Source organism: Lissotriton helveticus, chromosome 3_1 (assembly GCF_964261635.1).
Source record: "Lissotriton helveticus chromosome 3_1, aLisHel1.1, whole genome shotgun sequence".
NCBI lineage: Eukaryota > Metazoa > Chordata > Amphibia > Caudata > Salamandridae > Lissotriton > Lissotriton helveticus.
In genome coordinates this window covers 560,782,243-560,809,881 of record NC_136061.1, presented here as the reverse complement: position 1 = coordinate 560,809,881, position 27,639 = coordinate 560,782,243, and the positions used below count along the sequence as shown (strand labels likewise).

Sequence of the window (27,639 nt, the reverse complement as noted above, 5' to 3'; positions counted from 1 at the left end):
GAGATCTGCTGTGAAACCATTTTTGGAGGCAGAGGAAGATTGAAAGGCAGCAGTAGAATCTGCGGAGAATCTTCTACATGAGTGACAAAAAGTGGAGGCACCAAAGGTTGCAGAGATGCTATGCAATGGATGACAACCATATTCTTTTCTATCCTACTCAGGAAAGAAGGTCGACATTAAAAACCTCAACATCGAAGTGAGTGACTACAAGTAGTGGTTTGACAGCAGTGCAGTTGTTGCTGAATGTGAAAAAGAGCCCATCATGCATCTAGAATGTCTTGTTGGCGGAGAGAGAGAGAGTTGCCACCAATGGTTCAAAGCCAACGGCTGACTAGATCAGCGGTCATGGAGGTGCGATTGTTGAAATTGAGCCGGTTTCTCTATGGTGAACTTGTCGGGCCTAGGCTTGCAATGGCGTGGCTGGAAACTGGGAGTATATCCATGTCGCCTCAGAGCTTTTTCACACTGAATCTCCCTCAGTGGGAGTCCTTTGGTGTTGTAGGCAATGGCACAGCAGGAAAAGGTATTCCCTGGAGAGTGTGTGTCAACCTTTTTACCTCCTCTGTTCTTAAATCTTACAAGTTGCCACTGGGTCATATTTCCTCCACATGCTTAGAAGTCTACTTTGTCTTATTTTTTTTAAAGTCACAATCCTTTACAGGATGAGAGGATGGCAGACATACCACACATAGCTGGTGTGGGTCCATGGTAGCTTTGTCTCCCACAGGATGGGCACTTAAGAAAACAAGCATTTACAATGCAATAGGTCTCGCAGCATTAAAGTTTGAGTTACTGGCATTGTAAATGACAATGCTTTGCATTATTTATTTAATTTGCAATTGGTATATAAACATTGTTTGTGAATGGTTAGCCACAGCACTAAGCAACTTACAATAACACGTTTACTGACAGTAAAGTTACTGACTGCGCGACAACGCAGAGCTTGAAACAATGACGCAAAAAAAGGTTGGGGAATGTGGTTTATTATGAATTAATGGTATCCAGAAGCACACATCTCCTCCAGGACAGACCTAATGGCAGCCTGCCATGTCCTAACGGATGTCCCGAGAAAGACTGGTGTAAAAGCATTGCCCGAGCGTGTCTGACCACAAGTCATTTGAACCTTGAATACCCCTGGGCAGTGAAAAGATGAGCTGTCCGTGCAAACAGGTGCTGCAGGGAGACCGCAGACAAATTCCAAGGGTGACCCAACGAAGAACAATTTCCCATGGCCTTGAAAGACCGCGGTGAACGCACGGGTTCAAGAAAGAAGGAAATGTCCCTTGTCTCCTACTGCACAGCTGCTTTCTCCGAACAATATCGTAATGCACAGTGCCTGCTTTGCCCACTCCCTTAAGCAGAGCAGCCTGCCCCATCATGCCGTAGTGCACACCTGCCTGCTACATTATCCTCAATGCACAGCTGTCTGCTCCACTAATGTTTTGGCAGTTGACGGCCCCCTTACCTCCTACTGCACTTTTGTCTGATTCGCAGTGTACACCAGCCTTATTCACATTCTCCTAACACAGAGCTGCCTGCTCCGCCCATGTCCTAATACTCACCTGCCTGCTCCACCACCTAACAGAATACACAGTTGCCTACTGAGTTTACTAATGTATAGCTGCCTGCTCCCCAATCTCTTGAAAGTGGACTGCTCCCGTCCCTTGTCTCCTATAGTACAACTGCTTGCTCCGACCACTCTCCTAATGCACAGCTGCCTGCTCCCATCATTCTCCTAATGCACAGCTGCCTGTTCCACCATGCAGCAGCGCACACCTGTCTGCTCACAATCCTCTAATGCACAGTCGCCTGCTCTACTAATCTCTTGACGGGTGACTGCTCTCTTGTCTCCTACTGCACACCTGCCTGCTCCGCCCATTTCCCTGTACACCGCAGCCGCCTCTGCCCACTCTCCTCATGCACAGTTGGTTGCTCCACCATGCAGCAGTGCACACCAGCCTTCTCCACAACTCCCTAACACACAGCTGCACCCTCCACCCCATCTTCTAATGAACACCGGTCTATCATGACACAACTGTCTGTTGTCTCCATCACGCTCCGGACCCCTGAATTTCCGCACTCCGCCTGATGCACCGCCCGTCTTGTGCCTGTCTCGATCTCCACTACCCGCTCAGAGGCTCCTAATGCCTGGTACCAGACCTTCCCAGTAGCCCGACCTCCTTGCCACCTTCTCTGGCCACGGCACCCTGCTGCATGCATCGCCTGGCTGCGGTCAGAGCTGCCTGCATCCCCTGGCTGCGGCCAGAGCTGCCTGCATCCCCTGGCTGCGGCTAGAGCTGCCTGCTTCCCCTGGCTTCGGTCAGAGCTGCCTGCTCCCCCTGGCTGCGGTCAGAGCTGCCTGCTTCCCCTGGCTGCGGTCAGAGCTGGCTGCGGTCAGAGCTGCCTGCTTCCCCTGCCTGCGGTCAGAGCTGCCTGCTTCCCCTGGCTGCGGTCAGAGCTGCCTGCTTCCCCTGGCTGCGGTCAGAGCTGCCTGCTTCCCCTGGCTGCGGTCAGAGCTGCCTGCTTCCCCTGGCTGCGGTCAGAGCTGCCTGCTTCCCCTGGCTGCGGTCAGAGCTGCCTGCTTCCCCTGGCTGCCATCAGAGCTGCCTGCTTCTCCTGGCTGCCGTCAGAGTTGGGCGGCGGGCGGGGCTGGCTTGGCCACAAGACCTAAAAAGGTGGCAGAAGCGTGCAAGGAAGGGGAGGAATAAAGTCTGGATTAGCCATGCAGGTTCCTTAAACACTTATCCAGCTTCAAAACATGAAGGCGATGAACATGAGGCAGATGCCAACCCGGGAGATCATCACTGGTCGATAGAATCAGTGCCAGTAACAAACAATACAAGTCTGTACTCACTTCTCACTGTTGGAAACCAGGCTACGGAATCCCATTTTCCGTGCGATGGCAGAAGCTTCTGGCTAGCACCCGCTCTGCGCAGACACGTTCTCTCTGCGATGCGATCACCACCTCAGTAAAAACTAAACCGAAACCTACGAGCCGCTCGCACCAGCCAGTGACAGGGAGAGGAATGCCCTGTGCGCCGGGTGCCACGCACAGCGCATCTGTCAGCGGGGCACAGGAGGCGCCTACGGGCTCCAAGCATGCTGCCTTCCGTGAAGCCGGCCAGGAAGAGAACAGTTATCGGCGCGCAGCGGAGATGCTGGCACAGTGAGCGATCCGAAACTAAAATGGAGACTGACTCACGCGCGCGACCAAATCCTATGCGCGCGTGGCCAGCTCTTGTCTCTCCCTCTCCCATTCACAATGCTGCGCGCGTGCACAGCTCTGGTCTCCTTTTGTCGGCTGAAACGATCACTATAGTTCTCTGGCGAGAACGTGCTTCGCGCGTTTCTAGCCGAGACCTAAATAGAAGACATTCGGACAAGAAAAAAACCTACAGAAAAGGTAAAATAATGCTTTGAGCGATTTGTCAGATGTTGAAAACGGTGATAAATACTTTAGCATTAAAAATTGGCCTGACTTATTTGTACTTTTTGGTATTGAAGAAGTAGAGGGAACACATCCCCTGAGACCTGTAGGTCCTTTGAGAAGGAGCGATTGAATCTCTTCCCGAAGTAGGCGTTTGTGTTCTGGGGAGAGCATATGTCTACGGGATATGTTGAGTGGTGCGGAAGTGTGCTCTAGGCAGTAATCATGTTGGATTATGTCTAGTACCCACCAGTCTGAGACAATGTGTTGCCAGACAGCGACAAACATCTGAAGACGTCTCCTGACACTTCATGTGTGTGTGCGGCAGGTGCTGCTCCTATGGGGATCTACTCTTGCCTTGGCACTATTACCATAGTAGGCACCCTAAAATAGCGTCTTGCAGAGGATTGTTGTGCTGCCTGAATCTGGAAAGACACAGAGGTCTCAAAAGAGGTGCTTGTGGAACCCTTTATGACAGGGGTCTCCAACCTTTTCTGTAATGAGAGCTACTTCTGATCAGTGAAAATAAATCGGGAGCTTCTGAAGCCTAAACAACTTCCGCATTGTTACCAGACACCTCCATGGCCAGCTTCATTGACTAAGCCTAATGTCCATAGAGCCAGATACTACGGTTTGAACAAAATACTGTGACCAGGGGCGCTATTACAGGGCTGCCATGTGTGTCAGTGAGTGTGGTCTTTGTGGCTGTATAAACATGTGTGCATATGAATGGGAAATATTTGAATGGGTGATTGTGAGCCTGTGTTGTATGCATTTGCAGCACAGGACATACCTTTCGCTATATGTGGCACCGTCACATGTATAACACAAACATGTAATAATTTTTTTAAAATGGGAGTAACTTAGAGTGCAGAAAAATGTTCAGCAAAAATGTTCACGAAATGGAAAAAATCTCTGCATTTCAAATTTTTCTCATTTAAAACACTGACTGTTCAGCTAAACTTATGGCATAGTGTCTACTGGCCACTCTGGGAGCGAGAAGCCTACTATTTGTAAATGCAACACTTTTAAATGGGAGGAAATTAAACGAAGAGTTAACTTAATCATTAAGGTAACTTTTCATTTTAATTTTCGCCCATTTAAAAGCATTCAGAAACATCATTTTGTTCTCAGCTCTAATATTGAGTTGACAAGGGATTTTATTTAAGAGTTAAATACCTCAATGCTTCAGTTGCTTACCTCTGTGTCCCAGCCCAGGTCATCAATCTGACTGCACTACGCATAAGGCCCTGCTTTCTGCAGACTGATGATAATAAAGTAAACTAAACACACCTTTCCCTTAACTTTAAAGGAAAATATGGCCTTGTGCTTATTTAAAAATTAACTCAAGGCTGTGGGCGACTAATTTGTTTGGGAGCTACTGGTAGCTTACCATCGACTGATTGGAGACAACTCTCTGCTCTCTGATAAGCTGACTGTCGAAAGGAACTACGAGGGGTAGGTGTTTGTAGGGCACCCGTGGCCTTCGCCGTCTCGGTGGCTTTCTTAATCTTTTCCAATATCTCATCAACCAGGGGCCCAAACAGATGTTTCACGTCAAAGAGCAGGTTGAGGAGAAGTTGTTGAATGTATGGCTTGAAGTTGGAGACATGGAGCCAGGCGTAACTGCAAAGGAGTACACTGGAATTTATGCCCCTATCAGCCGTGTCAGCAGCATCTAAGGCAGATCTATTGGTGGTGTTTGAGATGAGTTTGCTCTCTGAGACCAGCCCTCTTACAGTGCTCCTCTGGTAGATGATGGAAGAGCTCCTCCATCTCCTCCCAGCGGGCCAGGTCGTCCCTGGAATATGCAGACCAATTGTTTGCGATGCGCAAATGATTTGCAAACAGCGCCGGAAAACACTGTTACCAGTTGAGTCTGTGAGTTTGCTTTTTTTTGTCAGGTGGAGGGGCATTGCCAGTGCCTTGTGTACATGTATTTATATAGCGCAAATCACCGACCCGGTATCTAAGCGCTTGCTTAGGGAACCCGTCCTGGTATTCCCCTGGGTGATACCCCGGCAGGGTATACACAAGGTGAAAGCCAGGCATCCCGCCGCGAGGGGCCGTAGTGGAGATTAAGCAAGCTATTGCCCAGAGTCGCAGAGTGTGACCCCGTGAGTTGAGTAGGCACCGGAGCGAGAATTGTCGAGACCGTGGAATTTTTGAGCCCGAGACCCGCCGAGGCGGGGAATCGAACCCTGGTCCACGGCCGATCTCAGCGTCCAGGTCTGCCGCCTCTAACCACTGAGCCACACTTCTCCACTTGTGCAGTTGTCCGTTTGCTGGTGGTATGCACCACCAGGGACTTGGCCCCTGACATAGATGGGATATGAAAGGGCAGCCTTGTACTTTTTATCAAGTTGGGGGTAAGATTGAATATGTCAATACAGGCTTTGAGCATCGTTTTCAACATGGGCAGGTACTGCATGAAACAGTGGGCAGAGGAAAGAGTTGAGCCCTCAACAGGCCCATTGTGCATTTCCACTCTAGGATATGCTCAAGCCCTACCCAGTACCTCATGGTAGAAGCAAGTGTCTGGAGAGGAGGGGCAGTAAGGGTTAAGGTCAGGATTTGTATCCCCTGGTGGACCCACATCATAAGACTCCCATGGGTTTCCTTGTAGGGGCATGTTGTATGGTTTTCCATCCGTCATGTTCGCTCAGGTCAGAAAATGCTGCCCCCCACCCTCCTCCCTCTGGTGTGTATGAAAGTGGGTTAGTGAGAGAAGGGGATGGTGATGCTGGAGGCCTGGGTGCTGTAGAAGAACGGATCAGCAGTGGATGGTCAGGAAGAGGGCTTGTGGCCTTGTCATTCCTCTTCTGTTGCTTTGGTGGTTATGTGAGCTCCTGGGCTTCCTCAAAGCTGAGCTGCCTTTGACGGTTAAATGCCAGGCGCTGAAGGCTGTACGATAATTTAGCCTGTTTGTGGGTGGATGGTAATCTGCCTCTGACGACCGTTAGGATCATCCTACAGCTTCTGGCGGACCGGTTCAGCGGTCATTTTCCGGTCGCCTCTGAATGCTTCGGCACCAGTTTGGGTTTTGATGCGGGCGGATTTAGGTCCGAAGATTGGGTTGGCTGCAGGATTTTCTTTGGCGCCACGCCGAAGCTGGGTGTAGGATCCAAACTAGACAGTCAGCGCAGACCATGACCTGAAGGCAGTGACAGCCCAGAAGACTCTTTGTGGGTTCAGAGCAGCTGAAAGCCTTTTGTTGAAAGGAAGTTGGGAGTGTGGATTTGGGGGAGCGGGGAGCTGTTCGCTTTTGGCTGGCAGGAGCAGAACTCAGCACACGAGAAAGTCTCTCTCAGCCGCCAACAGCTCTGGATGATGTTCCCCCTCCTTTAGGGGGAATTTTATTTTTTATTTCTTATTTCCTCCAACTATTGTGCCTCAATATTTTGTAGCAAGCAGTATATGTTGACAGAGGCACAATAGTTGGAGGAAATAAATAAAAAATAAAAATACTACTTCATGAATTAGGACTTTTGAGAGTTCTCACATTTGGATGCAGTATGACTTGAGCAGTACAGGCATTTTTATGTCTTTTAATGTAGGATTCTGTGTGCACATGATGAAATAGTAATTTGACACAGAGGTATATACTTTTCCTTTTATAGAGCGAGGCCCTCTTCCCTGAGCTGCCGCCAGGTTGAGGTGAGGCTTTAGATATCCAGCAAGTTGGGTGAGTTATATCTGCCCTCTCTCACTATAATGTGATGTGAAGGATACATTTAGGATCCTCGCAGTATTGAATAAGGTGTGTGTTGTTAATCACAGAGTTATGTTGTTTCTTGACCTGATATATGCCTATTTTTCTATCTTTTTAGGTATTTCCAGTATTACGGAAAGGATACACTGGAACAATGGTCTAGTATCTTGAGCACATGATAGTGCTTGTGCACTTTTTGCGTTTATTCACTTTAGCAGCAGCTTTGTATTTATTTTGTGGTCCTGACGAAAGCCCGGATACTCTTGTAGATCATAGGGGCTGAAACATGTTGACCGTGTGCTGAGAACCAGCAGTATAATTTCCATACTGCTGTTTGCACTGCTTTTTATCCCTACCAGCGAGAGCAAGTCAATAAAATTCCTTTTTGCTGTCACTAGGTAGTTTTAATATCACATTTTCTTATTCTTTCAGCGCTGCAGTTTTTTGCACTTAACCTCATTCACCACAGGACTTTAGGATACCAGAGAGTGTAGCAGATTCTATATAAAAACATCCCGGAGCTCCTCCCTCACAGTGAGGGGGTGGTAGCCCTCAGTGGAACTAGAATTTTCCACTGGGAGGACATACCCAAAACAATGAAGCATGTCAACTATGGTGAGTGAGGGTATTCGTCCTAAAGGGATTTCTCCCCTATGGAGAATTGATACTTCAACATAGTCTGTTTATCTAAAACACACCGGTATCTTCGACCCAGGGATTCTTTGTGTTATTTATCTGAATAAGAAGGGGTTTTTTCCTTGCAGGTCTTAAAATTTAGTCCCTTGGACCCTCCACTCATTGTTATTGTTGTTACTATAAAACGGTGATACACTGGTCTGTGTTTCCCCATAACAGGCGAAAACAGGCAATATCATTGTCGGTGACCGCCCTTTGCTGGGGACGCCCAGGAGATGGGATGCACTGAAGAGCTGATTCAAATAGAGAGAAAGCAGGAAATTCTGTTACTTTTAGATAGAGGACAGAAAATTAAGTCCTCTTGCCTTGCTTCTTCTTTTAAAGATGGTTTTGGCTGGAACCTAGTGATGCTACTACTGTGCAGATGCATGATAGGAAATAAAGTCCTCTTGAATGGCTTTTAAAGATGGATTTTTTAAATGGCTTTTGTTGGGGCCAGGTATACTGATAAAAAGTGTTTACGGTCCATGCAAGCAGAGGGAACTACTCTAACTTCTATGACTCTCCATAGAGACCCTTACCTGCAGAAGAAAAAGTTAAGTACCTTTGGTAACTAGTTCCATTTGATACTATGGAACTAGTCTGTACACACAGTCATGGTCCACTTACATCACACACAGTTGTGCAACCATACATGACAACGCTACAGTACTGCTTTCACATTCATTACATTCCCAGACATTTTAGCCCAATGGGCATCGAGATTTAAAGACTAAGGGAAGGTAAGTCTGTGGTAATTGTAGAGAGAACAGTATCCATCCAACCCATTATTACTAAAAGGCATTTAACTTTGTTTTTTAACCAATACACTAAGCAAAAATCCCCCACCAATACCAAAAATCTGGATGGAGGTTTCACAATAGCCAAAAAGAAAAGTTATTACCGAAAAAGAAGATGTGCTACTGATCTAAAGTCTTCCATGAATGCATGGGGAAAGAGAATCTGGCAATTGAACAGCTTAAGATGAAATTATGCGTGCAATTTTGGCAAAAAACAACAAAAAGTTGTCTTCTCCTTATTAACAACTTTGTCACTTGGAAGGCATGGGCAAAGGTTAATCCACCAACAAGGCCTGTAATTCAATCATCCTTCTTGAAGATCACCAGGTTCTTGCAACACAATGCAGCTCACAAGATAAGTAACCTTCTTTACTCTTATGCTCTTGATTACTTTGACTGCCTGTTTGACTGCTATTTATGATATATATATTGTGAGCCTGTGGGAGGTTTTGTGGTTTCCCCTCCCCCCCCTAACCCTTCAGCAACTTTATATATCTGGGACGCTGTTTTTGAGAACACCTGATCTCTCCTTTTCACCATCTGTTTCCTTCAGCCCCTTTCAATCCCCATTATATTTACTCTCTGCGCGTCCCTTCCTAAACGCTTATTTTCACGTTCGCTTCCTGTATGTGTTTAACACAAACGGAACGACCCCTCGTTCGTGCTCCGATTCCCCCCCCCCCCTTTGCTCCCTTGGTCACTTCAGGCCATAGGAGTAAGAAACTTAAACGGGACCGGCGTCGTCTGAACGCCGGCCCCGTACATTTCGGGACCGGCGTCTTTTGAAAACACCGGCCCGATACTTCTGTCTCTTCCGCACGCGTCTCCATGGCAGCGCGGCTCTCTACGTAACAGGGCCGCGCTGGGTGTCCATGCAGACGCGTCTCGCAAATGGAATCTCACCGGCATGTCGGCCCCTGACAACAGGGTAACAGAGCCACGCCGTGTGACAACAGAGCCGCGCTGGGTCTCAATAGCGACGCGACCCACGGCTCCTCCGACCGCGAATCATTACCTTTGCCGGCATGGACAGTGAAATGTAACATACTCACCTCCCTAACGCTGACGCCGACGCCGGTATCCTTCTCCCTAATTAAAAAAAAAAAAAAAGGGTAGAGAACACGATCACCTGAGACAACCCTTATAATACATAGAAACTAAGATAGGACTACCCCTCCCTTTAGAGGAAAGTACATTATGACCCACAGCTAACATCTAGAAAACAGAGCAAGGACTATCTTATATTAAAGGAAAGCCCCTTGGCACCCAAGCCTGTTCCCATGACTACTTACCTCCATTTTCTCACCAACATTCTCACTTTTGTCAGTTAGCCCTTGCCTACCACAGCTTCCACATCTACCCTTTACCATGGCTTCAGATCCTTCAACTTCCACTATGGAAGACAAATTAGAAGGACTTATTAACAAAGCCCTAGACAAAGTGATGGGGTCTCTGGACGAGACCATAAACAAAAAATTAGAATTACTTGCTAAACCAGACTGGCAACAGAAAAGAGCCCAAGGGGACTCTTCAAATACTACTTCCAACCAAAGAAAGAGGCAAATCTACAATAACCCCCCTGATGGCGCCAAAAAGTATAGGAGCTCTAGCTCTAATTTACAGAACTCACGCTCTGGCGGTGACAATATTGATGCCTCGGGCACACAGGATGGGCAGTCTAAAGGCCCAAATTTTCCTATCCCCATTGATAGTGACAACGAGTCACAAGACGACATAAACCTCTCTTGTTCCTCAGACTTTAACTCAGACGGAGAGGAGGGCGAAATCAGGGAGAGTCTGGGTGAGGCATCTGAGGCCTCTGGGTCTAAAATGGGAATACTCGACCCCTTTGGGGAACACATGTTCGACCCTCTACTTATTAAGCACCCCCTCTCGCCAGAGTGGACTCCCTCACCACATATCGGGGAATACCTTTCCTTTTGGCTTCGTAAAGAAATGCCAAAAGAAGTCAGGGCTCGCCCGAGATCCGAATGTCCCCGACAAAATCGCATTCACCCCTGATTTAGATAACAAGGTGGTGGCTTTCATTGCCAAGACGGGCAAGGACCCCAGAAGGGGACTTGATAAGGGCCTAAAATCCTGTCAAGACAGGCTCCTAAACATCACTGGCCCACTTACTAAAATGTTTGAACTGGCCGAAGGGGCGTATGTATCTAATAATCCCATTGACCCAAAAGAACTACGCCAGTGGGCACAAAGGGCAATTTGCCTCCTAGGCAACGCCAATACTGCGCTTTCTAATGAAAGACGCAAGAGCATACTCTTAAAGATTGACCCGAAATTAATTGAGCTTGCCACAAACGAAGGGGGTGCATCATCTCAAGGCCTTCTCTTCAGAGATGACTTTATCAAGGAGATGGCGAAATATGTGGGAGCCTTTAATTCCATCCAAAAGTCCCAAAAAGATATTAAGAGAGTCTTTAACAATAGAGTTTTTTCGCGGGCCGGGAGGATGCGGGGTCGATTCCCCGGCCGTGGAAATTCTTCATCAAGACCCCTTGGAGGACGTGGTGGAAGATCCTTTCAATCGGGATATGGGTACCAGCCATCCTTCTTTCCCCAGAGGCAGAGACTCAGAGGAAGAGGCTTCAGAGGCGAAAGGAGAGGAAGAAGCTTCTCTACCGGTAAGAACCTCCAAAGACCTTTCAGATACCCCTATAAAGGTGGGCGGGAGACTAGCCCTTTTCTCTGGGAACTGGATCATGGTGAGTCAGGACCCTTGGGTGCTAGACACCGTGAAAGGATACAAAATAGAGTTTACCGACTACCCCTTCCAAACAACTCCCCCACAAGAGATACGTTTCTCACAGAAAGACTCCGCTCTAGTGTCCCTGGAGGTCAAAGACCTTTTCTTAAAGGGTGCAATTCGGGAGGGGGAAGAGATTGGCTTTGTCAGCAACGTATTCTTAGTAGAAAAGAAAGACAAAAAATGAGACCCGTCATAAATCTCAAAGAACTAAACCAATGGGTGATTTACCGCCATTTCAAAATGGAGGGAATTCATCTTCTCAGAGATGTATTGAGAAAGGGCGACTGGCTTACTCGCCTGGACCTTAAGGACGCGTATCTGACAATCCCGATCTGGCCCCCTCACCAGAAATTCCTCCAATTCTTCTGGGAGGGCAAACTTTGGCAGTTTTGCAGCCTCCCTTTCGGTCTTTCATCGGCCCCTTGGTGCTTCACCAAGGTTCTCCGCCCAATAGCAGGATGGCTAAGGAACAAAGGGGTCAGACTAATCCTTTACTTGGACGACATATTAATAATGGCCGAATCCAGGGAAGTTGCTTCACAACACACTACCCTTGCGATAAATCTTTTGGAACACCTAGGCTTTGTGATAAACACAAAGAAGTCCTCTACGTCCCCAACCCAAGTCACCCAGTTCTTGGGGTTCTCAGTGGATACTCTCCAGGCAGAGTTGAAACTACCCGGAGACAAACTCAGGAAACTCAGAAACGAACTAAGGAAAGCATTAAAAATCCACACCTTTCCTCTAAAGACCCTAGCGAGAATTCTGGGCCTACTGTCCTCAACTATCCAGGCGATTTATCCGGGTCCCCTGCACTATCGAGCACTACAGAGACTCAAGGCCAAAGCTCTCAGGGTAAATTCGTCCTACTCCCAAATGGTTTGCCTGGACACGGATTCCAGGAAGGAGATAATTTGCTGGCTGAAGAATGCAGAAGCCTGGAACGGCAGAGCAATCTTCGGAGAAGAACCGGACCTGATTATCCACTCAGACGCGAGCCTAGAGGGCTGGGCGCCACATGCGGCGATTCCTCAACAGGGGGACTTTGGACCTCACAGGAGAAGAACCTGCACATCAATTGCCTGGAACTTCTCGCGGGGTCCTTTGCTGTCCAGAGCTTCACCAAAGACAAGATGAAATGTTCAGTCATGCTTCGCATGGACAACGTATCTGCTGTGAGGTACGTGAACAAAATGGGCGGCCCTCATTCGAAAGGCCTCTCGGACTTGGCCAAGAGTTTTTGGACCTACTGCCTCAACAAGGGCATCTCAGTCCTTGCCGAACATATTCCGGGACTGAACAATGGAGTAGCAGACTGGTTCTCCAGGAACTTTGTAGATTCAAGCAACTGGAGACTAGACAGGAAAGTTTTCCTTGCGATTCAATCTCGCTGGGGTCCTTTCGGAATAGACCTTTTTGCGGACCTCCTTAAATCTCAACTTCCCAGGTTTTTCAGCTGGAGACCGGACCCACTGGCCCTGGGAATAGACGCATTTTTTCAGAACTGGCTTGGTCTGAAACCATATGCATTTCCTCCATTTGCAATGCTTCCACGCCTCCTCGTTCAGATACGGAGGAACAAAGAGTCTGTAGTAGTAATAACTCCCCTCTGGAAATCTCAAGCTTGGTTCCCCATCTTTCTAGAATTGAGCGTGGACTTTCCAATTCTCATCCCCACCTTCGAAGATTTACTGACAGGACCTCACGGGGAGTGCCACCCACTAGTTCTCCAGGGCATCCTGACCCTGATGGCCTGGAAGATTTCAGGAGACAGTGGCAGATCCCAGGACTTTCGGAGGGCGCTTTCAGACTCATGTCTGAATCATGTGCCCCTGGTACCAGAAAAGCCTATAGACTGGCTTGGCGTAAATGGGTTTGCTGGTGCCTTCGACGGGGTTACTATCCCGTTTCAGCTGATGTAGTTCAAGTTCTTAACTTCTTGACGGAGATTTTCGCTTCAGGTCTAGCTTATCATACCGTTAACGTTTATAGATCAGCAATTGCAGTGGGTCACTGCTTGCAAGATGGTACCTCTGTAGGCCAAAACCTTTTGACCAAAAAACTCATGAGGAGTATGCGTGTTTTAAACCCTCCTCAACCTAAGTACTCCGCTCTCTGGGACGTGAGGGATGTTCTCAGACTTATTTCCTCTTGGGGTGAAAACATTTCTCTCATTAAAAAACTGTCCTACAAGTTGACTGTTTTACTGTGCCTTGTTTCCTTCAGACGTACTTCTGACGTAAAGGCCTTAGATCTCTCTAGTAGGGCTTTTCAACCTGAAGGTGTTTTTTCATTAAAAGACGTACTAAAACCATGTCAACTTCTGTTTTTTACCCCTTTTTTCCTCAGAATGAAATCTTGTGTGTGGTACGTTGTCTGTTGGAGTATGAGAAAAGGACCTTAGGTCTAAGAGGCTCTGTAGATCAACTGATCATTTCCCATAGATATCCTCATAGAGCAGTTTCTTCTCCCACCCTAGCTAGATGGGTTAAAGATGTGATGAGAGAAGCTGGGATCGATATTTCAATTTTTGGTGCTCACTCTCTTAGAGGCGCATCAGCTTCGAAGGCTTTTATTTTAGGTGGTGGTCTGCAGGATATCCTTAGGGCTGCGGATTGGTCAAACGAATGTATTTTCAAAAGTTATTTTAAACCTGTATCAAATGTAATTGATAGTGTTTTGAACACACTTTGAACTTGCATAATATTGGCCTCCGTGTCATGCCATAAAATTTAGATTTTTCACAGCCTGCTGGGCAGAAAATCTGGATTTTATTAAAGACACGGAGGCTAAGATTATCCCGCCACTTTTGCTCCCACCCTGGGATGTGATTTTTTCTCTCATCTTTGTTACTTCTATTTTGCAGATTAATTTCTCCACAAGATTCCCGCGATGCCTTCAAGTTCTATGGCTTCAAGTTTATTCCTTCAATGTTCTTTAAGTTATTTATATAAGTTATCTTGTTCGCTGCACAAAGAAGGAAGACCACTACGTGCACATGGACTATATACCTACCTGGAATGTTTGTTATAGTTCTAGAACCCTTCATTGTTGCTGCTGTGAGCTAAGCAATAAAGGAGATTGCATAATCTTAGCCTCCGTGTCTTTAATAAAATCCAGATTTTCTGCCCAGCAGGCTGTGAAAAATCTAAATTTTTTGCAGTTTAGTTGTGTGGACCCTGCTGAGGAGTGTGTTTGTGAAAAATCCACTGATACAAAGAAGGAGGCCTTACATGTATCAAGATGTGCCCAAACCCAAAATTGGCAGACTCTCAAACATGGCCTTGCAAAATGATGTCTCAAGCTCCTCCTTTATGCAGCCCCTAGATAATCAACAACTTTCTTTCTTGTTACAGGGCCAACAAATCTCAAGCTTTCAAAAACTAAATGTGCAACTTTTGGCATCTGATGCTAAGGTGCAGCAGACTAATTTCATCCTGAGCGAACCAGCATGAATGAAGGCAGTGTGAAAAACATTCCTTTGATGAGATCGCTACAGTAACTCTTGTAGGCCAATTTGGAACCTCCAGAATTATGTTTGCATGAAACATTTTCAATCTGTTGAGCATCATGGGTAGGACTGAAAAAGCTAGAAATGTTGGACATCCACGGGATCAAAAAAACTATCCCCAGAGTACTCCTCCTCAAAAACTATCAAGATCAACACATCAGGCATTTTGTACTAGGGTGTCTTACAAAGAAACTTCAGCTGCACACCACCAGAGCTCAAAAACATCCAAGACCACTTATGGAGGCAGACTCCACTCATGAGCTATGTAGCCTACAGACTACATTTGCAGAAGGACTGCCCTCTTCTGTAACATGGTCAACAGTCCAAATGTCTGCGTGCACCGCTTCAAGAAGTCATTCCCTATTACTTTTGTTCGGTTGCACTTCAGGCATACTGTTGGAAAACAACACCAAAGTGCATTGCAGGAAAGCGAGAAAAGGAGTCAATGCCAACTGACAGCCCCAAAAAAACAGTGTTTAGCAGTTCTCTCTCAATATCTGACAAAAGACTACTATTATTCAGATCTTCCTAATGCGCTTCCCACACTGTCAGAGATGCAAATCAATACACTTGTATTGCCAGTCTAGAAAGGAAATGCCGGTCTTTGCAACAGGTTCTAGTTCACTGTTGTGTGTGTCAGCTGCCCTTGATTCCTCAATGATCACTGATGCAACCTTACTTGAGGTACTACTGCGACAACTGGTGGCCCATCAATATTAGAAAACAGTTATTACCTTAATTGTCCTAAAGAGTACAAAATAATCACTTTTTTAACACTCTTCAGTAATAAAAGGCTAAGAGAAATGTAGACCGATATCACAATAAAATAAAATCTTTTAGCTTGCTTAAAGTTTGATTTTACAAACATCTGTAAAAATCCAAATTTATGTAGCAACTTTAAAAAAAAGTTTCAGCAGGCTTCTCTGGAAAGCATCTTTCTGGAGCCATCAATCAATCAAAAGAATTACCTGAACCACTCAAGGGGGTACTCGTAGACCCTACTACATAACTTGCAGCCCCGTCTTTCAGGCCACTTTTCTGTTGGAGTGGGAGGAAACAAATGAGCTCCACAAGAAACATGAGAACTAGGTGGTGGGGATGGATTAAGACATGCCTTAAATCTTTGAGCCCCTATGCTCTGCAAATGGCGTTTATGGCCTATAGTTTTGCAGCCCTGTCCGGCAGAACCACCATGAAGCAATTAAGTGATAGTAGAAGAAACTCTGTTTTTGTACACTAAGCACTTATTTTCAACTGTGACATCCACAAGCTGATATTGAAGTAGCACTGGGCAAGTGTATTAATGTTATCCATGTTGCAGTCTCAAGGTACAGCTACATATCATCCATACAGTGAAGTTGATGCCAGAGTTAGGGAACATTTCCCAAAGGGTCCACTCACTCACCACTTTCCCCCACGGTTACAGATTCATTTAATTACTTTAGAAGTATTACTTGGTCTAGAGACAAGAGGCAGTCAATTTACTTTGAGCACCCATCTTGAAGGTTAAGAATTTGTAGCGGAGGTTAGCATGGTGGAAAATTGCAAAGGCAGTGGAGCTTGTACCTACTCTCTCACACCAAAGTCAACCATAACTGTTGGCAGGTGGGCCTCATGAGGTGTGAAGGTGGAAGCAATGATTTCTGCTCCTAGTTCCTTCTCGGAGCACACCCATGAGCAAATTCTCATTCAGGATCTTGTAAATTATAATGAATCTCCATTCCAGTCCTCCTGTATAGGGGCGAAGTCACTCATGACATCCACCAAATATGAATGAGGAGACTAAGAAATAATCTTTATGAAGGCAGATGGGGCACTGCTCACTTCAGGAAAAAATGCTGCTTTATCCCGGCTCCTATATGCTCCAAGTGAAATAATAATGCCGAACGTGCCCCAGTTGAAGGACATTTTGGCAAGAAAGGAATGCTTGGTTAAACAATTCCCTCACAAAGTAATATGTCCTAAGGGAACACAATTGATTAAAACAGGCATGCAATATTTACAATAAATTAAGCTTTTTTCTGTAATACAACTCAACTCTAGTTCTAAACTGTGTTGACATGGGGCAGACTGCAGCGGACTGCGATGTTGAGCCCAGCGGGGATTTGGAACTGCTGTAAGTAGCGGCTCGGACTTCCTGGAGGCTGCGACCGCACTGAGCTGTGGAAGAAAACATTGATGCTAATGTGGGCTGGCTCCGGGTGAACACTATGGCAGAGGCACATCCGTGCACGTATATATGGCGTGTTACTGTTATTGTTATTGTTAATGTCAGTTTATATAGCGCCAAATCACCGGCAGGTCTCAGGGCGCTTTTGACCGCAAAACATAACAACCTAATCAACGACGGGGGAACGGGTAGAAACTATACTGGGCTCAGCGCTGCTCTAAATAAGATAGTCTTTAGGGCTTTCCTAAAGTGGAGCCGGTTTCCATCTTTACGAAGAGCCTCAGGCAGTTTATTCCAGATCCTAGGCAGCAAGACCGAAAAAGATCTTCCGCCTTTTGTGGCCAGTTTAAACCGAGGACACACGAGCAATTGAGCCTCAGAGGACCTTAGACTTCTTTCTGGCCGGTAAATCTCCAACCTTTCTTTAATATAGGCAGGGGCTTGCCCATAGATGGACTTATGGGCTATGCAGAGACTTTTAAAGGCAGACCTTTGCGTCACTGGCAGCCAATGAAGGCTCTGCAGCAGCGGGGAGGCATGTGATTTTCTTGGAAGTTTATAAATGAGTCTTGCTGCATCATTTAGAACCACCTGCAGTCTGTTAGTTAATATCTTTGGTAAGCCCAGGTAGAGCGCATTTCCATAGTCCAGCCGCGAAAGTATAGTAGCAGAGACTACAGTGCGAAGCATGGACTGGGAAAGAACCGGAACTAATTTGCGCAATTGTCTTATAAGACCGTTACAGGTTCCTACAACGGTAGAAATCTGGCTCACCATTGAAAGGGCACTATCTATCTTGATGCCAAGGCTTTGTACCATGTCAGCTGGCTTAGGGGTGGGGCCCAATTCCTGGGGCCAGTACAGGTCACTCCAGGGGGAGCAGATAGATGAAATTATTAACACCTCGGTTTTTTCGGGGTTAATCTTCAGGAGGTTCCTGGACATCCAGTTGACTGTGAATCTGAGTACCTCCTGTGCCTGTAACTGGGCCCGTTCAGTGTCATCCATGCTCAACAACAACTGAGTATCATCCGCATAGTTGTACACGCGGCAGCCCATCTCGACCAGGGCTTTTATTAGGGGTTGTAGATACAAGTTAAACAGGAGGGGGGATAAGGCAGAGCCCTGGGGAACCCCACATGTGAGCTCTCCCACTCCTGATACCATATCTCCCAACTGAATCCTCTGGGTTCTCCCGGATAAGAAAGATTCCAGCCATTGATAGGCTGAATCCCGAAACCCATAACTAGCCAACCTGTCCAAAAGTAGAGTATAGCTGACAGTATCAAACGCCGCTGACAGATCTAAAAGTATCAGTGCGCTTGGTTTTTTACTGTCAGCCAACAATCTGAGATCGTCCAGCACCGAGAGCATTACCAACTCGGTGCTGTGGTGTGCTCGGAACCCTGCCTGCATCTCATGGAGAAGATGGTTAGACTCCAAAAACGAGGCCAGGGATATCAACACATGTTGCTCAAGAACTTTGGACAGGAATGGTAGCTGGGAGATCGGCCTATAATTCTTCAACACTTTAGGGTCTGCCCCTGCTTTCTTTATTAGCGGTTTTACCCGAGCTTCTTTAAAGCTAACTGGTAGCCGTCCTGTGTCTAATGACTTATTCAACATGGACAAGATGTGATCCTCTAGGCTAAGGCGAGCTAGGCGAAACACACTTGGGGGACATGGGTCCGCTGGGTAACCTGACTTTATTTTCCTCATCAATGTTTCAAGACCTAATGAGTCCATCAGGGGGAAATTGGACATATGAATTCCGACCGGAGTTTGAGCAACTTGTGGTTCCATAGGGCCAGTGACAGTGTTTTTTATCTCCTTTAAAATAGTGTCAACCTTGTCCAAAAAATATTTCAGAAAGGTGTCACAACTAATTGTGGTATCCGTAACTTGGGCTCTTTTACTTAGTTCCGACAGTATTTTGAAAGTTTCTTTCTGGACGTTGTCTGCCTCATTAATACGATTTTCATAAAATGTAGCTTTAGAGTCCTGTACATATTTTTTATAGGTACGAAACAACTTCCTATATTGTTCATAGGATTCTTCATCTTTTTTCCTCCTCCAGGTTCTCTCTACATTGCGTAATTCTTTCCTATGCTCCCTCAGAGCAGGGGTGAACCAAGGGGCGCCTTTCCCACCACAGTTCATTTTTTGAAGCTTCTCAGGTGCAATCAGATTTATTGCTCTGATCAGGCTATCCATTATATCCTTACACTCTTGATCTACATCAGCGTCAGGATCCACAGGTTGGACGAATTCCGTAAGTTTGGTGGTCAGCGTTTGTAAGTCAACGTTTTTCCACTTACAAGTCTTTAATTATGGGTGGTGGTTGCAGGGGTTTCGTACCGACAGGGACATCACAGTAGATCAGATGGTGATCTGACCAAATACAGGGGAGGACTTTCACTAAGGTAACCTTGGGATCTAAGGCCCAAATCAGATCAAGGATGTGACCCTTTATGTGCGTGGGAGAGTCTACCAGCTGTCTAAAGCCCAGGGAGGACATGGTTGTCTCTAGCGAATCAGCTGCTGAGTCGTTTTTATCCTTGTCCCAATGCAGATTAAAGTCTCCCGTAACTACTATGTTTTTATACCGTGAGCATATGTCAGACATGCTAGTCATAAATAGGTCGTTGAAAGCCTGGGTGGAGTTAGGTGGACGATAGACAGTGAGAATAGTTAGACACAAGTTGTCAAACATAATTTTCACTGCAAGCATGTCAGCCAAGTCCACTGTTTCTGCCAAAATGTTGGTTACTGCTAGATGTTTTTTTAATAAAATTGCTACTCCTCCACCACGGGCATTCCCAGCACGATTATGCCAATGTATATCATATCCTGACGGGACAGCAGCTATGATATCAGGTAAGGAATTTTCCCCAAGCCAGGTCTCGGTCAGCGTCAAGATGTCTATATCTTCATCTTGGAGCAAGGTGAAGATCTCAAGATTATGACATTGCATCGACCTCGTATTTAGGCTAGTCAATTTCAAAGTGTACAGGTCAGAAATGGACTTACCTGAATATGGGTTTCGGATGGAAAGCTCATCCAATATGGCTAGCGTGGCTGGATCTAGGGGGTGAAATCCCATATTTAATCGATGTATTTCATCCCGTGTGTAAGTGGTCCAACAGCCAGAATTCCCGGCCCCCGCGCCCGTCCGTGCGCAGACGGGCGCAGACGGGCTGGACTCTGGCGTGACTCTGGCGTGCACACGCTGCGCACGAACGATGCGCGTCAGCATGGCCGCCCTAAGTAGCGATCAGCCGACCACTAGTGCGGCAAAAAAGATGGCGCCGTCTGGCGTCACGACCTTCCCCTAAGATGGCCGCCAAGGGGTGAGAGGGACCCGCGAAATGCGGTGCTTTACTATTAAAATGCAGGTAAGTGGGGCTAAAAACAGGGTAGAATTAACCCATAAACAACATAAATACAAAACAGGGTATTTAAAAATCTATAGTAATTAGCGCTATAGAGTTTGTGAAGTGCGCTATCAATTTAACGCTCCAGAGCTCCTGAACGCGATCTCTTGGCGCTGCAAGTTGAGGCAGCACGCCTTGTCAGTCAAGGCAGAGCCTCGAGTTTGCCCGCCCTAAGTAGCGATCAGCCGACCACTAGTGCGGCAACAAAGATGGCGCCGTCTGGCGTCACGACCTTCCCCTAAGATGGCCGCCAAGGGGTGAGAGGAACCCGCGAAATGCGGTGCTTTACTATTAAAATGCAGGTAAGTGGGGCTAAAAACAGGGTAGCATTAACCCATAAACAACAAATACAAAACAGGGTATTTAAAAATCTATAGTAATTAGCGCTATAGAGTTCGTGAAGTGCGCTATCAATTTAACGCTCCAGAGCTCCTGAACGCGATCTCCTGGCGCTGTAAGTTGAGGCAGCACGCCTTGTCAGTCAAGCGTGTAGACTGTTGATTAACGTGCCCGCCCCCACCTAGAAGTGTGACATTTTCGGCATTTGAAAGAGCTTTTGCTGCTTAAGGCATGGGGAAAGTGGTGTGGAGTTCATTGTGAGCAGCAGGATAATGGTTCCCTTCATCAAAATGGCGGCTCAGGCGCAAATGGGGGACAGGAGATGGTTCCATCGTGGGTCATGCATGCGAGTGCCGGGGATGATGATCGCCCTTAATATGCCCAGCCAATTGATATAACCACACTGGAATTTGTGGAAACCTTGCCTGCTAGTGAAGAGTTCTATTTTTATACTACTTTCCAAAATCGCTGCAGTTGGATCTGACGGCACTGATAATCGCGCTGCATGGTGCTCTGGAGGCTGTGTCCAGACTCTATAGCACGCACCATTACCCATATGTATGATCCATGGTATGACACCGCGAGTGGTGCATGAGTGCAGACTGGAGCTCTACTGCAGGACTTGGGGCATACGAATTGAGGGGCCACCTGCATACTTTTGTATGATGCCCGATGGAGCTACCTCGTTAGCTATGGGGGAGATTGACTTTGGGCTCCCTCCTTTGACTATCACCTACCCAGCCGGACTTCGGACTAACGCACGCGCGTCTCTCCTGACCTTACCTTACCGCTCCCACTTCCCCCAACCCTCCTCCCCTCCGCTCCTACTCTTTCCAGCTTCTGTCCTCTGCCCTCGCATGCCCCTGCCCTTTGTCCCCACCCTGTTTTTCTGTGAACCTCTTCCCTCGCCACTTGAGACTGAACTATTTTGTATGATGCCCGATGGAGCTACCTGGTTTTAGCTGTAGGGGAGATGGGCCGTGGATTCCCTCCTTGGTCGTCACCTACCCAGTCGGTTTTTAGACAGACTTCCTTTCGTCTCTACGGTTGTCTCTTCCCTTATCCTCACTCTCTCTCCTCCCCTACCCCCCACTACTTTATCCCCCCTTTCTCTCGTCCCCTAATGTATTGCTGACTGTTCTATTTAATGTTAACTTGTTGTTCTGTTTCTGGTATATTGTCGAACCACATTGTTGCACTTCCTTTCGTCTCTCCTGTCATCCCCTCCCGCATCCTCCCTCTATTTATGTCTCTCCTTCCCTCCTCTCTCAATGTATTGAGACCAAACTATTTTGTTTGATGCCCGATGGAGCTACCTGGTTAGTTATAGGGGAGATGGGCCGTGGATTCCCTCCTTAGTCGTCACCTACCCAGTCGGTCTTTAGACAGACTTCCTCTAGTCTCTACAGTTGTCTCTTCCCTTATCCTCACTTTCCCTCCTCCTCTACCCCCCCACTACTTTCTCTCTCCTTTCTATCCTCCCCTAATTGTATTGCTGATTGTTTGATATGTTTACTTGTTGATCTTTTCTGGTATATTGTTGAACCACATTGTTACACTTCCTTTCGTCTTTCCTGTCGTCTCCTACCGAATCCTCCCTCTATTTATGTCTCTCCTTCTCTACTCTCTCAATGTATTGAGACTGAACTATTTTGTCTGACGCCCGATGGAGCTACTTGGTTTAGCTATAGGGGAGATGGGCCGTGGATTCCCTCCTTGGTCGTCACCTACCCAGTCGGTCTTTAGGCAGACTTCTTTTCGTCTCTCCTTATTGTCTCTTCCCTAGCCTCCTATACTCTCTCCCCTGAATCTCTCCCCTTGTCTGCCCTGGGATCACAGCTTACTGGACTTTGGACGTTGCCTTGACTCGTCTACTGGTTTGGGTCCCCATCACCCTTCCCCTCCTCTTCCCATGCTGTGTCTCTCACCCTCCCCTCTCCTGCCCTCATTATCGGTCTACTTCCCGTGCTCCAACCCCACCTCCCCTGAATCTCTCACCTTGCCTACTTTTCCACTTTCGTATTTGTGCTTATTGTTTATCTTGACCTTACATGTAACTATGTTGCCATGCTCTAAGAACTGTGTAACCTTTGTAATGATGTAACCTGTAACTATGATCTGATGCTCATGTAAAGCACTCTGATACCTCCGGGTCTAGCCAGCGCTAAATAAAACTTAAAAAAAAAAAAAAAAAACTCAACTTTTTAACAGTGTGGTGTATCAGCTTTAAAATACGTGATCAAACTATTTTATCAACAAAACAAATACCTCCTTTTCAATAAGATCTTCCAGTGAAATTTCATCTTCTTTCTCTTCTTTCTTTTTGTCCTTTTTCAGTGCAAATCCAGGAGGAAGAGCATGACGATATATACAAGTGTCTCTCCCAGGACACGCCCAAAACCAGCCATATTTGTTATTTTCAATCGCATCAAGAAAATGTTTGCAGACCTAGAACAAGAAGAACTCTAATTATGAAAAAACTGAACACAGAGTAATGGCATATACATTTAGGAACTATCTTGCGGAAATATATTTTACATTTGCAGAATTCAGCAAAATGTGATTAATCTCCATATGGAACAAAGCAGCTTAGCATACAACAGGGTTAAGGATCCATGGTTTCACAATAGCGGCTCATTTTTAGTTATGTAGGTCACTTTGCACACTTCCTGGATTATCGAACATTAAGTGTGCTTTTGATGATGCAATAAAATTAGGCAACCCTAATGATCTAACAATAGAAGTGCATGTAAATAACAGATGTTATTCTACAGCTTGTTTTATTGACCCAAAAGTATGAATATTTCAGATTATCCACCAGGAACGGAATCTGTGAAATACAATAAACTCAAAGATGACAAAATTCACTTAACATATTTTTATCTAGAACATATATACATACATATAAAACTAAAATGTAATTCGAGTGATGCCAACAGTTTACTACAATTTCTCCTATTGTACAGATCAGATTTTCACAAATGTCAAAGATGACATCTCAAAAAACTCAAAAGGGTTCATAGAGGCAACAAACTATTGCTTTTTCCACTAGCACGGATCATACATTAAAATGTAACAGTGCTCCATAAGCTATCCTTCACAACGGCATCTATATGATATTAGTGGTACTGCAATCGCACTACTAACTTAAAAATGTGGGAGAATATTTTCACAATGGAGTAACTAGCAGTTTTTCCTCTCTGCATATTCTTTACTACTTGTTGGCAGTAATACTCAATCCATACAACTGCATTTAAGCTAATACAAACTTGTGTGTGTGTGTGTGTCTGTCTATCTATCTATCTATGGGACTGCCCCTTTCAGCCAGGTCTTTCTTTGATGAGCTTCTTTCAGCCGTTGGCTTCAGACTTTGTCAAGCTCATGTTGGCTCAGCCACATGGAGTTTTCATCTCTCGCATGATGCTATTGGCTGCATTCTTCCACCTCTACTCCAGTGCGTGCTCGAATTGCATGAGGGACTACTTTGCAACTATAGCCCTCTATGTTCACACCTACTGGCTCACTCCCATGTGTCGTGAGCTGATATATTGCATGTGTTCGCACATGAAACCCACACCCATGGGCATTGGCAATAATTGTTTGGTTTGCTAACACCTTTGCAACCATTTAACTAAACTGCACATATCTTTGCAAAAAAAAAAAAAAAGATTATAAGGTTTAAGATCAGCAAGCATGGTTTCCTATAGTAACACCCGTAGGAACCTTTGCTCTCCATTTGATGGGGAAAAACGATGTAAGGCATTACATCAAACTTGGCATGGAATAAGCACTTTTCTAAATAGTGCCTTTGCATGATTTGGTGCACATTTGTTCACTAGTTTTTCAGGAATTAGTGTTACAAAAATGTGTCGGCCAGGATTTAAAGGGTTAAAGGCCAGAGATCGCGTGATAGTTGAAAAGGTGTTTTTTGATTTGCATTGACTTTAGTGTCTCTTGGCAAATTTGTACAAAAATGTGCAGAGCCTTGGCAATTGTAAATTTGGGCAGATCTATCATGGGGTGGGGTGTGGGCACAGTTAAAAAAAAAAAAAATAGGAATAACGGTCAAAAAGTTATTTTGCTAAAGACTATTACCCGTTGCAGAAGTTGAAGTGATTTGGCAAACTTTTACCATGTTTAGTCTTCTGTGGTGGCAGTCTATATTGTGCAGATCAAACAAGTAATGGGTGTAAAAACATATTCATATGCCAACACATTTGAAGCTAATTAATGAATTTGCATGAAATTTGTTGTTCGCAAGTTAAGACCATTGGATAATCTCAGGATTTATGTAGATCCACAAGTTGGGGGCATCGGGGAGGGCAGTAAAGGTTGAGAATAAAAAAATCTACTTATAATTTTCTTTAGCACTGTTTCACAGATCTGAACAACACTAGGTAAACAGCAGGTTTAGGTTAATCTAGATATTTAGTTTAATGTAAATCCATCCAGGAGGGTATATTGAAGAGTAGTGGGTGCATTTAGTGTGCGAGTTGCGATTTGCATGGCTTTGTGGAGGTTATGGATTGTAGGCTTAATCATAACTGGCACAGTTCAGTGGTTTTGTGGTTCAGATTTGGAACCATAAGTGAAGTTTAGCTGTGTTTTATACGGAAGGTAAGGTGCTTTAACAAAGCCAAACAAAGCTTCACTTTAACCTTGTTTTCTGTGCAATGCGTGTTTGGATTATTTGATCATATACCGAGCCAACTGCCATACTCCCACTGCCCCTCGGCCCAAACCCAGCATCCAACCCTCCGCAGGCTGCAAAGCCCTGCTCTGCATAGCCCGAGAAACAGTAGTTAACTAAAGGACCTGGTCTACAGCCAGACACATCTTCCTTTTTTAGAAAGTACTTTGAATCAGAGGATCCTCCCCACATATTATAACATTAGCACAGTATTATAATAATTGTATGAATTTATTATTAATATGTTAATTTAATAGGATATTATCTATATGCCAACAAAAGAAACACATTTCTCAAAAAATGTACAGACAGATTTGCAGTCTCAGGCAACTAATATTAAACATGTAACAGAATGTATTCAAATTCTCAGAATGTAGTAAAAAGCCATCACGAGTTCACGTGACCTATAAAAATCACTAACACTTCGGATTTATTTATTATTGATTTATGTCACCAGAACACACACTCTATTTGCTTTTCTCCTACAGGACTACTCAATGGAACATATTAGAAAGTTTGTCTCTTTGGTTCATAAGAACTACCGCATCATTTTTAGCTAGCCTGACTACCGTTCCCTCTTCATTAGACACAACACCTCCATGTATTGTATTGTATTGTATTGTAATTGCATTTATATAGCGCTTACTACCCCTGACGAGGCATCAAAGCGCTTTTTCGGCAGGTAGCACGCTACTCCGGGACCCATAGAGGATTAGTGTTGAATTAGTATAGTGAAACATGCAAGTACATTTTAAGTGGTGGATAGGTTAGTCATTTATTTGGAATGATAGCAGAAGGATAGAGGAGGACAAAGGTTTGTATTTATTTATCGCTCGCTTGTTGACGCATGCTATTCAGGAAGCCTATAAAGGATTAGTGGTGAATTAATGTGGTGAAATATGAGGTAATTTCACTGGTGGATATTAGTCTGTTACTTGGATTGAGAAGGATAGCGGATGGACATAAGGGGAAGAAAGATTTGCATTCATATAGCACTTGTTACCCCTGATGGGTGTTGAAGCGCTTTTCTGGTGAGTAGCACGCCACTCCGGAACCCATAAAGGATTAGTGTTGAAAATTAGTATAGTATAAATATGAAGTAATTTGAGTAGTTGATATGTTATTCAGTTATTTGGGCAGTATATTAGTATAGTTGAATATGGAATATGGAATTTGAGAAGTGAACATGTTAGTCTGTTAATTTTGATTGAAAAAGGATAGTGGAGGGATAAAAGAGTGAAGGATTTTTTTTTGTCCCGACCAGTCTCGAACAGGCTCAAACAGGCAATTACCCTTGTCCTCTCCGCCCGGGCTGAGACGCCCTAAGCCTGGCCTTTTTTGTAGCCCTAGTAATCAGGTGACTCCTTCAGCCAATGGGAACCCTAGCCCTAACACTATCCAATCACAACACTAGCCCTAGAACCAATAGAAGACCAGGACCTTGCAACCAATCTTAGCCCTAGTCCAAGCACCCAATCAGTTATAAAACCCTGATCTCTACGTCCAATAAAGGCCCTACAACTAGTCCCAACCCAAGTCCAAGCAGACAATGGTACAGGTAGCCCTAGTCCCTATTTCCAATAGAAAGCCTAACCCTACTCTTAGACCCACAACTGGTCCAACAACCAATCACACCAGAAGCCCTAAATACCTACTTCCAATTGAAGGTCTAACCCTAGCCCTAGTCCCACCCTACTCCCAACAACCAATAACATAGGAAGCCATAGTCCATACTTCCAATAGAAATCCTAACCCTAGTCCCAACTCTACAATGATTGAACCACAGACCGAGAAACCAATCAGAACCTTCAAATACCCAACCAATGAGGACATTAACCCTAACCCAATAGAAACACCATGTGTACACTGACATGTGCCAACCACTAGCAGACCATATAAGGTCCCAGCAACCTCAGACAAGGTTCGCTGGAAGCTGCTTCTCCTGTTCATAATCTCCTAGGAGACAGACAGGCTCAATCCACAACTTTGGACTTCTGCAGGTAAAGGCTTCACTAACTTGAAATCTAACAATACTGTTTGAATAAAGCTTTACTCCCCCTGCTGGCCAAAAAACGAAGTGCACAGGCCCCAGTAAATACAGTTTAAACAGC

The 27,639-nt window shown here is 45.5% G+C and overlaps 1 protein-coding gene across 1 annotated transcript in view; it reads right to left on the bottom strand.

Moving 5' to 3' along the window:
- Positions 1-27,639, bottom strand: part of ZC3H15 (zinc finger CCCH-type containing 15) — a 243,772-nt gene that overhangs the window by 77,983 nt on the left and 138,150 nt on the right. Inside the window, exon 6 of the mRNA XM_078680489.1 lies at positions 23,107-23,286. Coding sequence (XP_078536615.1) covers positions 23,107-23,286 — 180 coding nt within the window. The remainder of the gene's footprint in view (positions 1-23,106; positions 23,287-27,639) is intronic.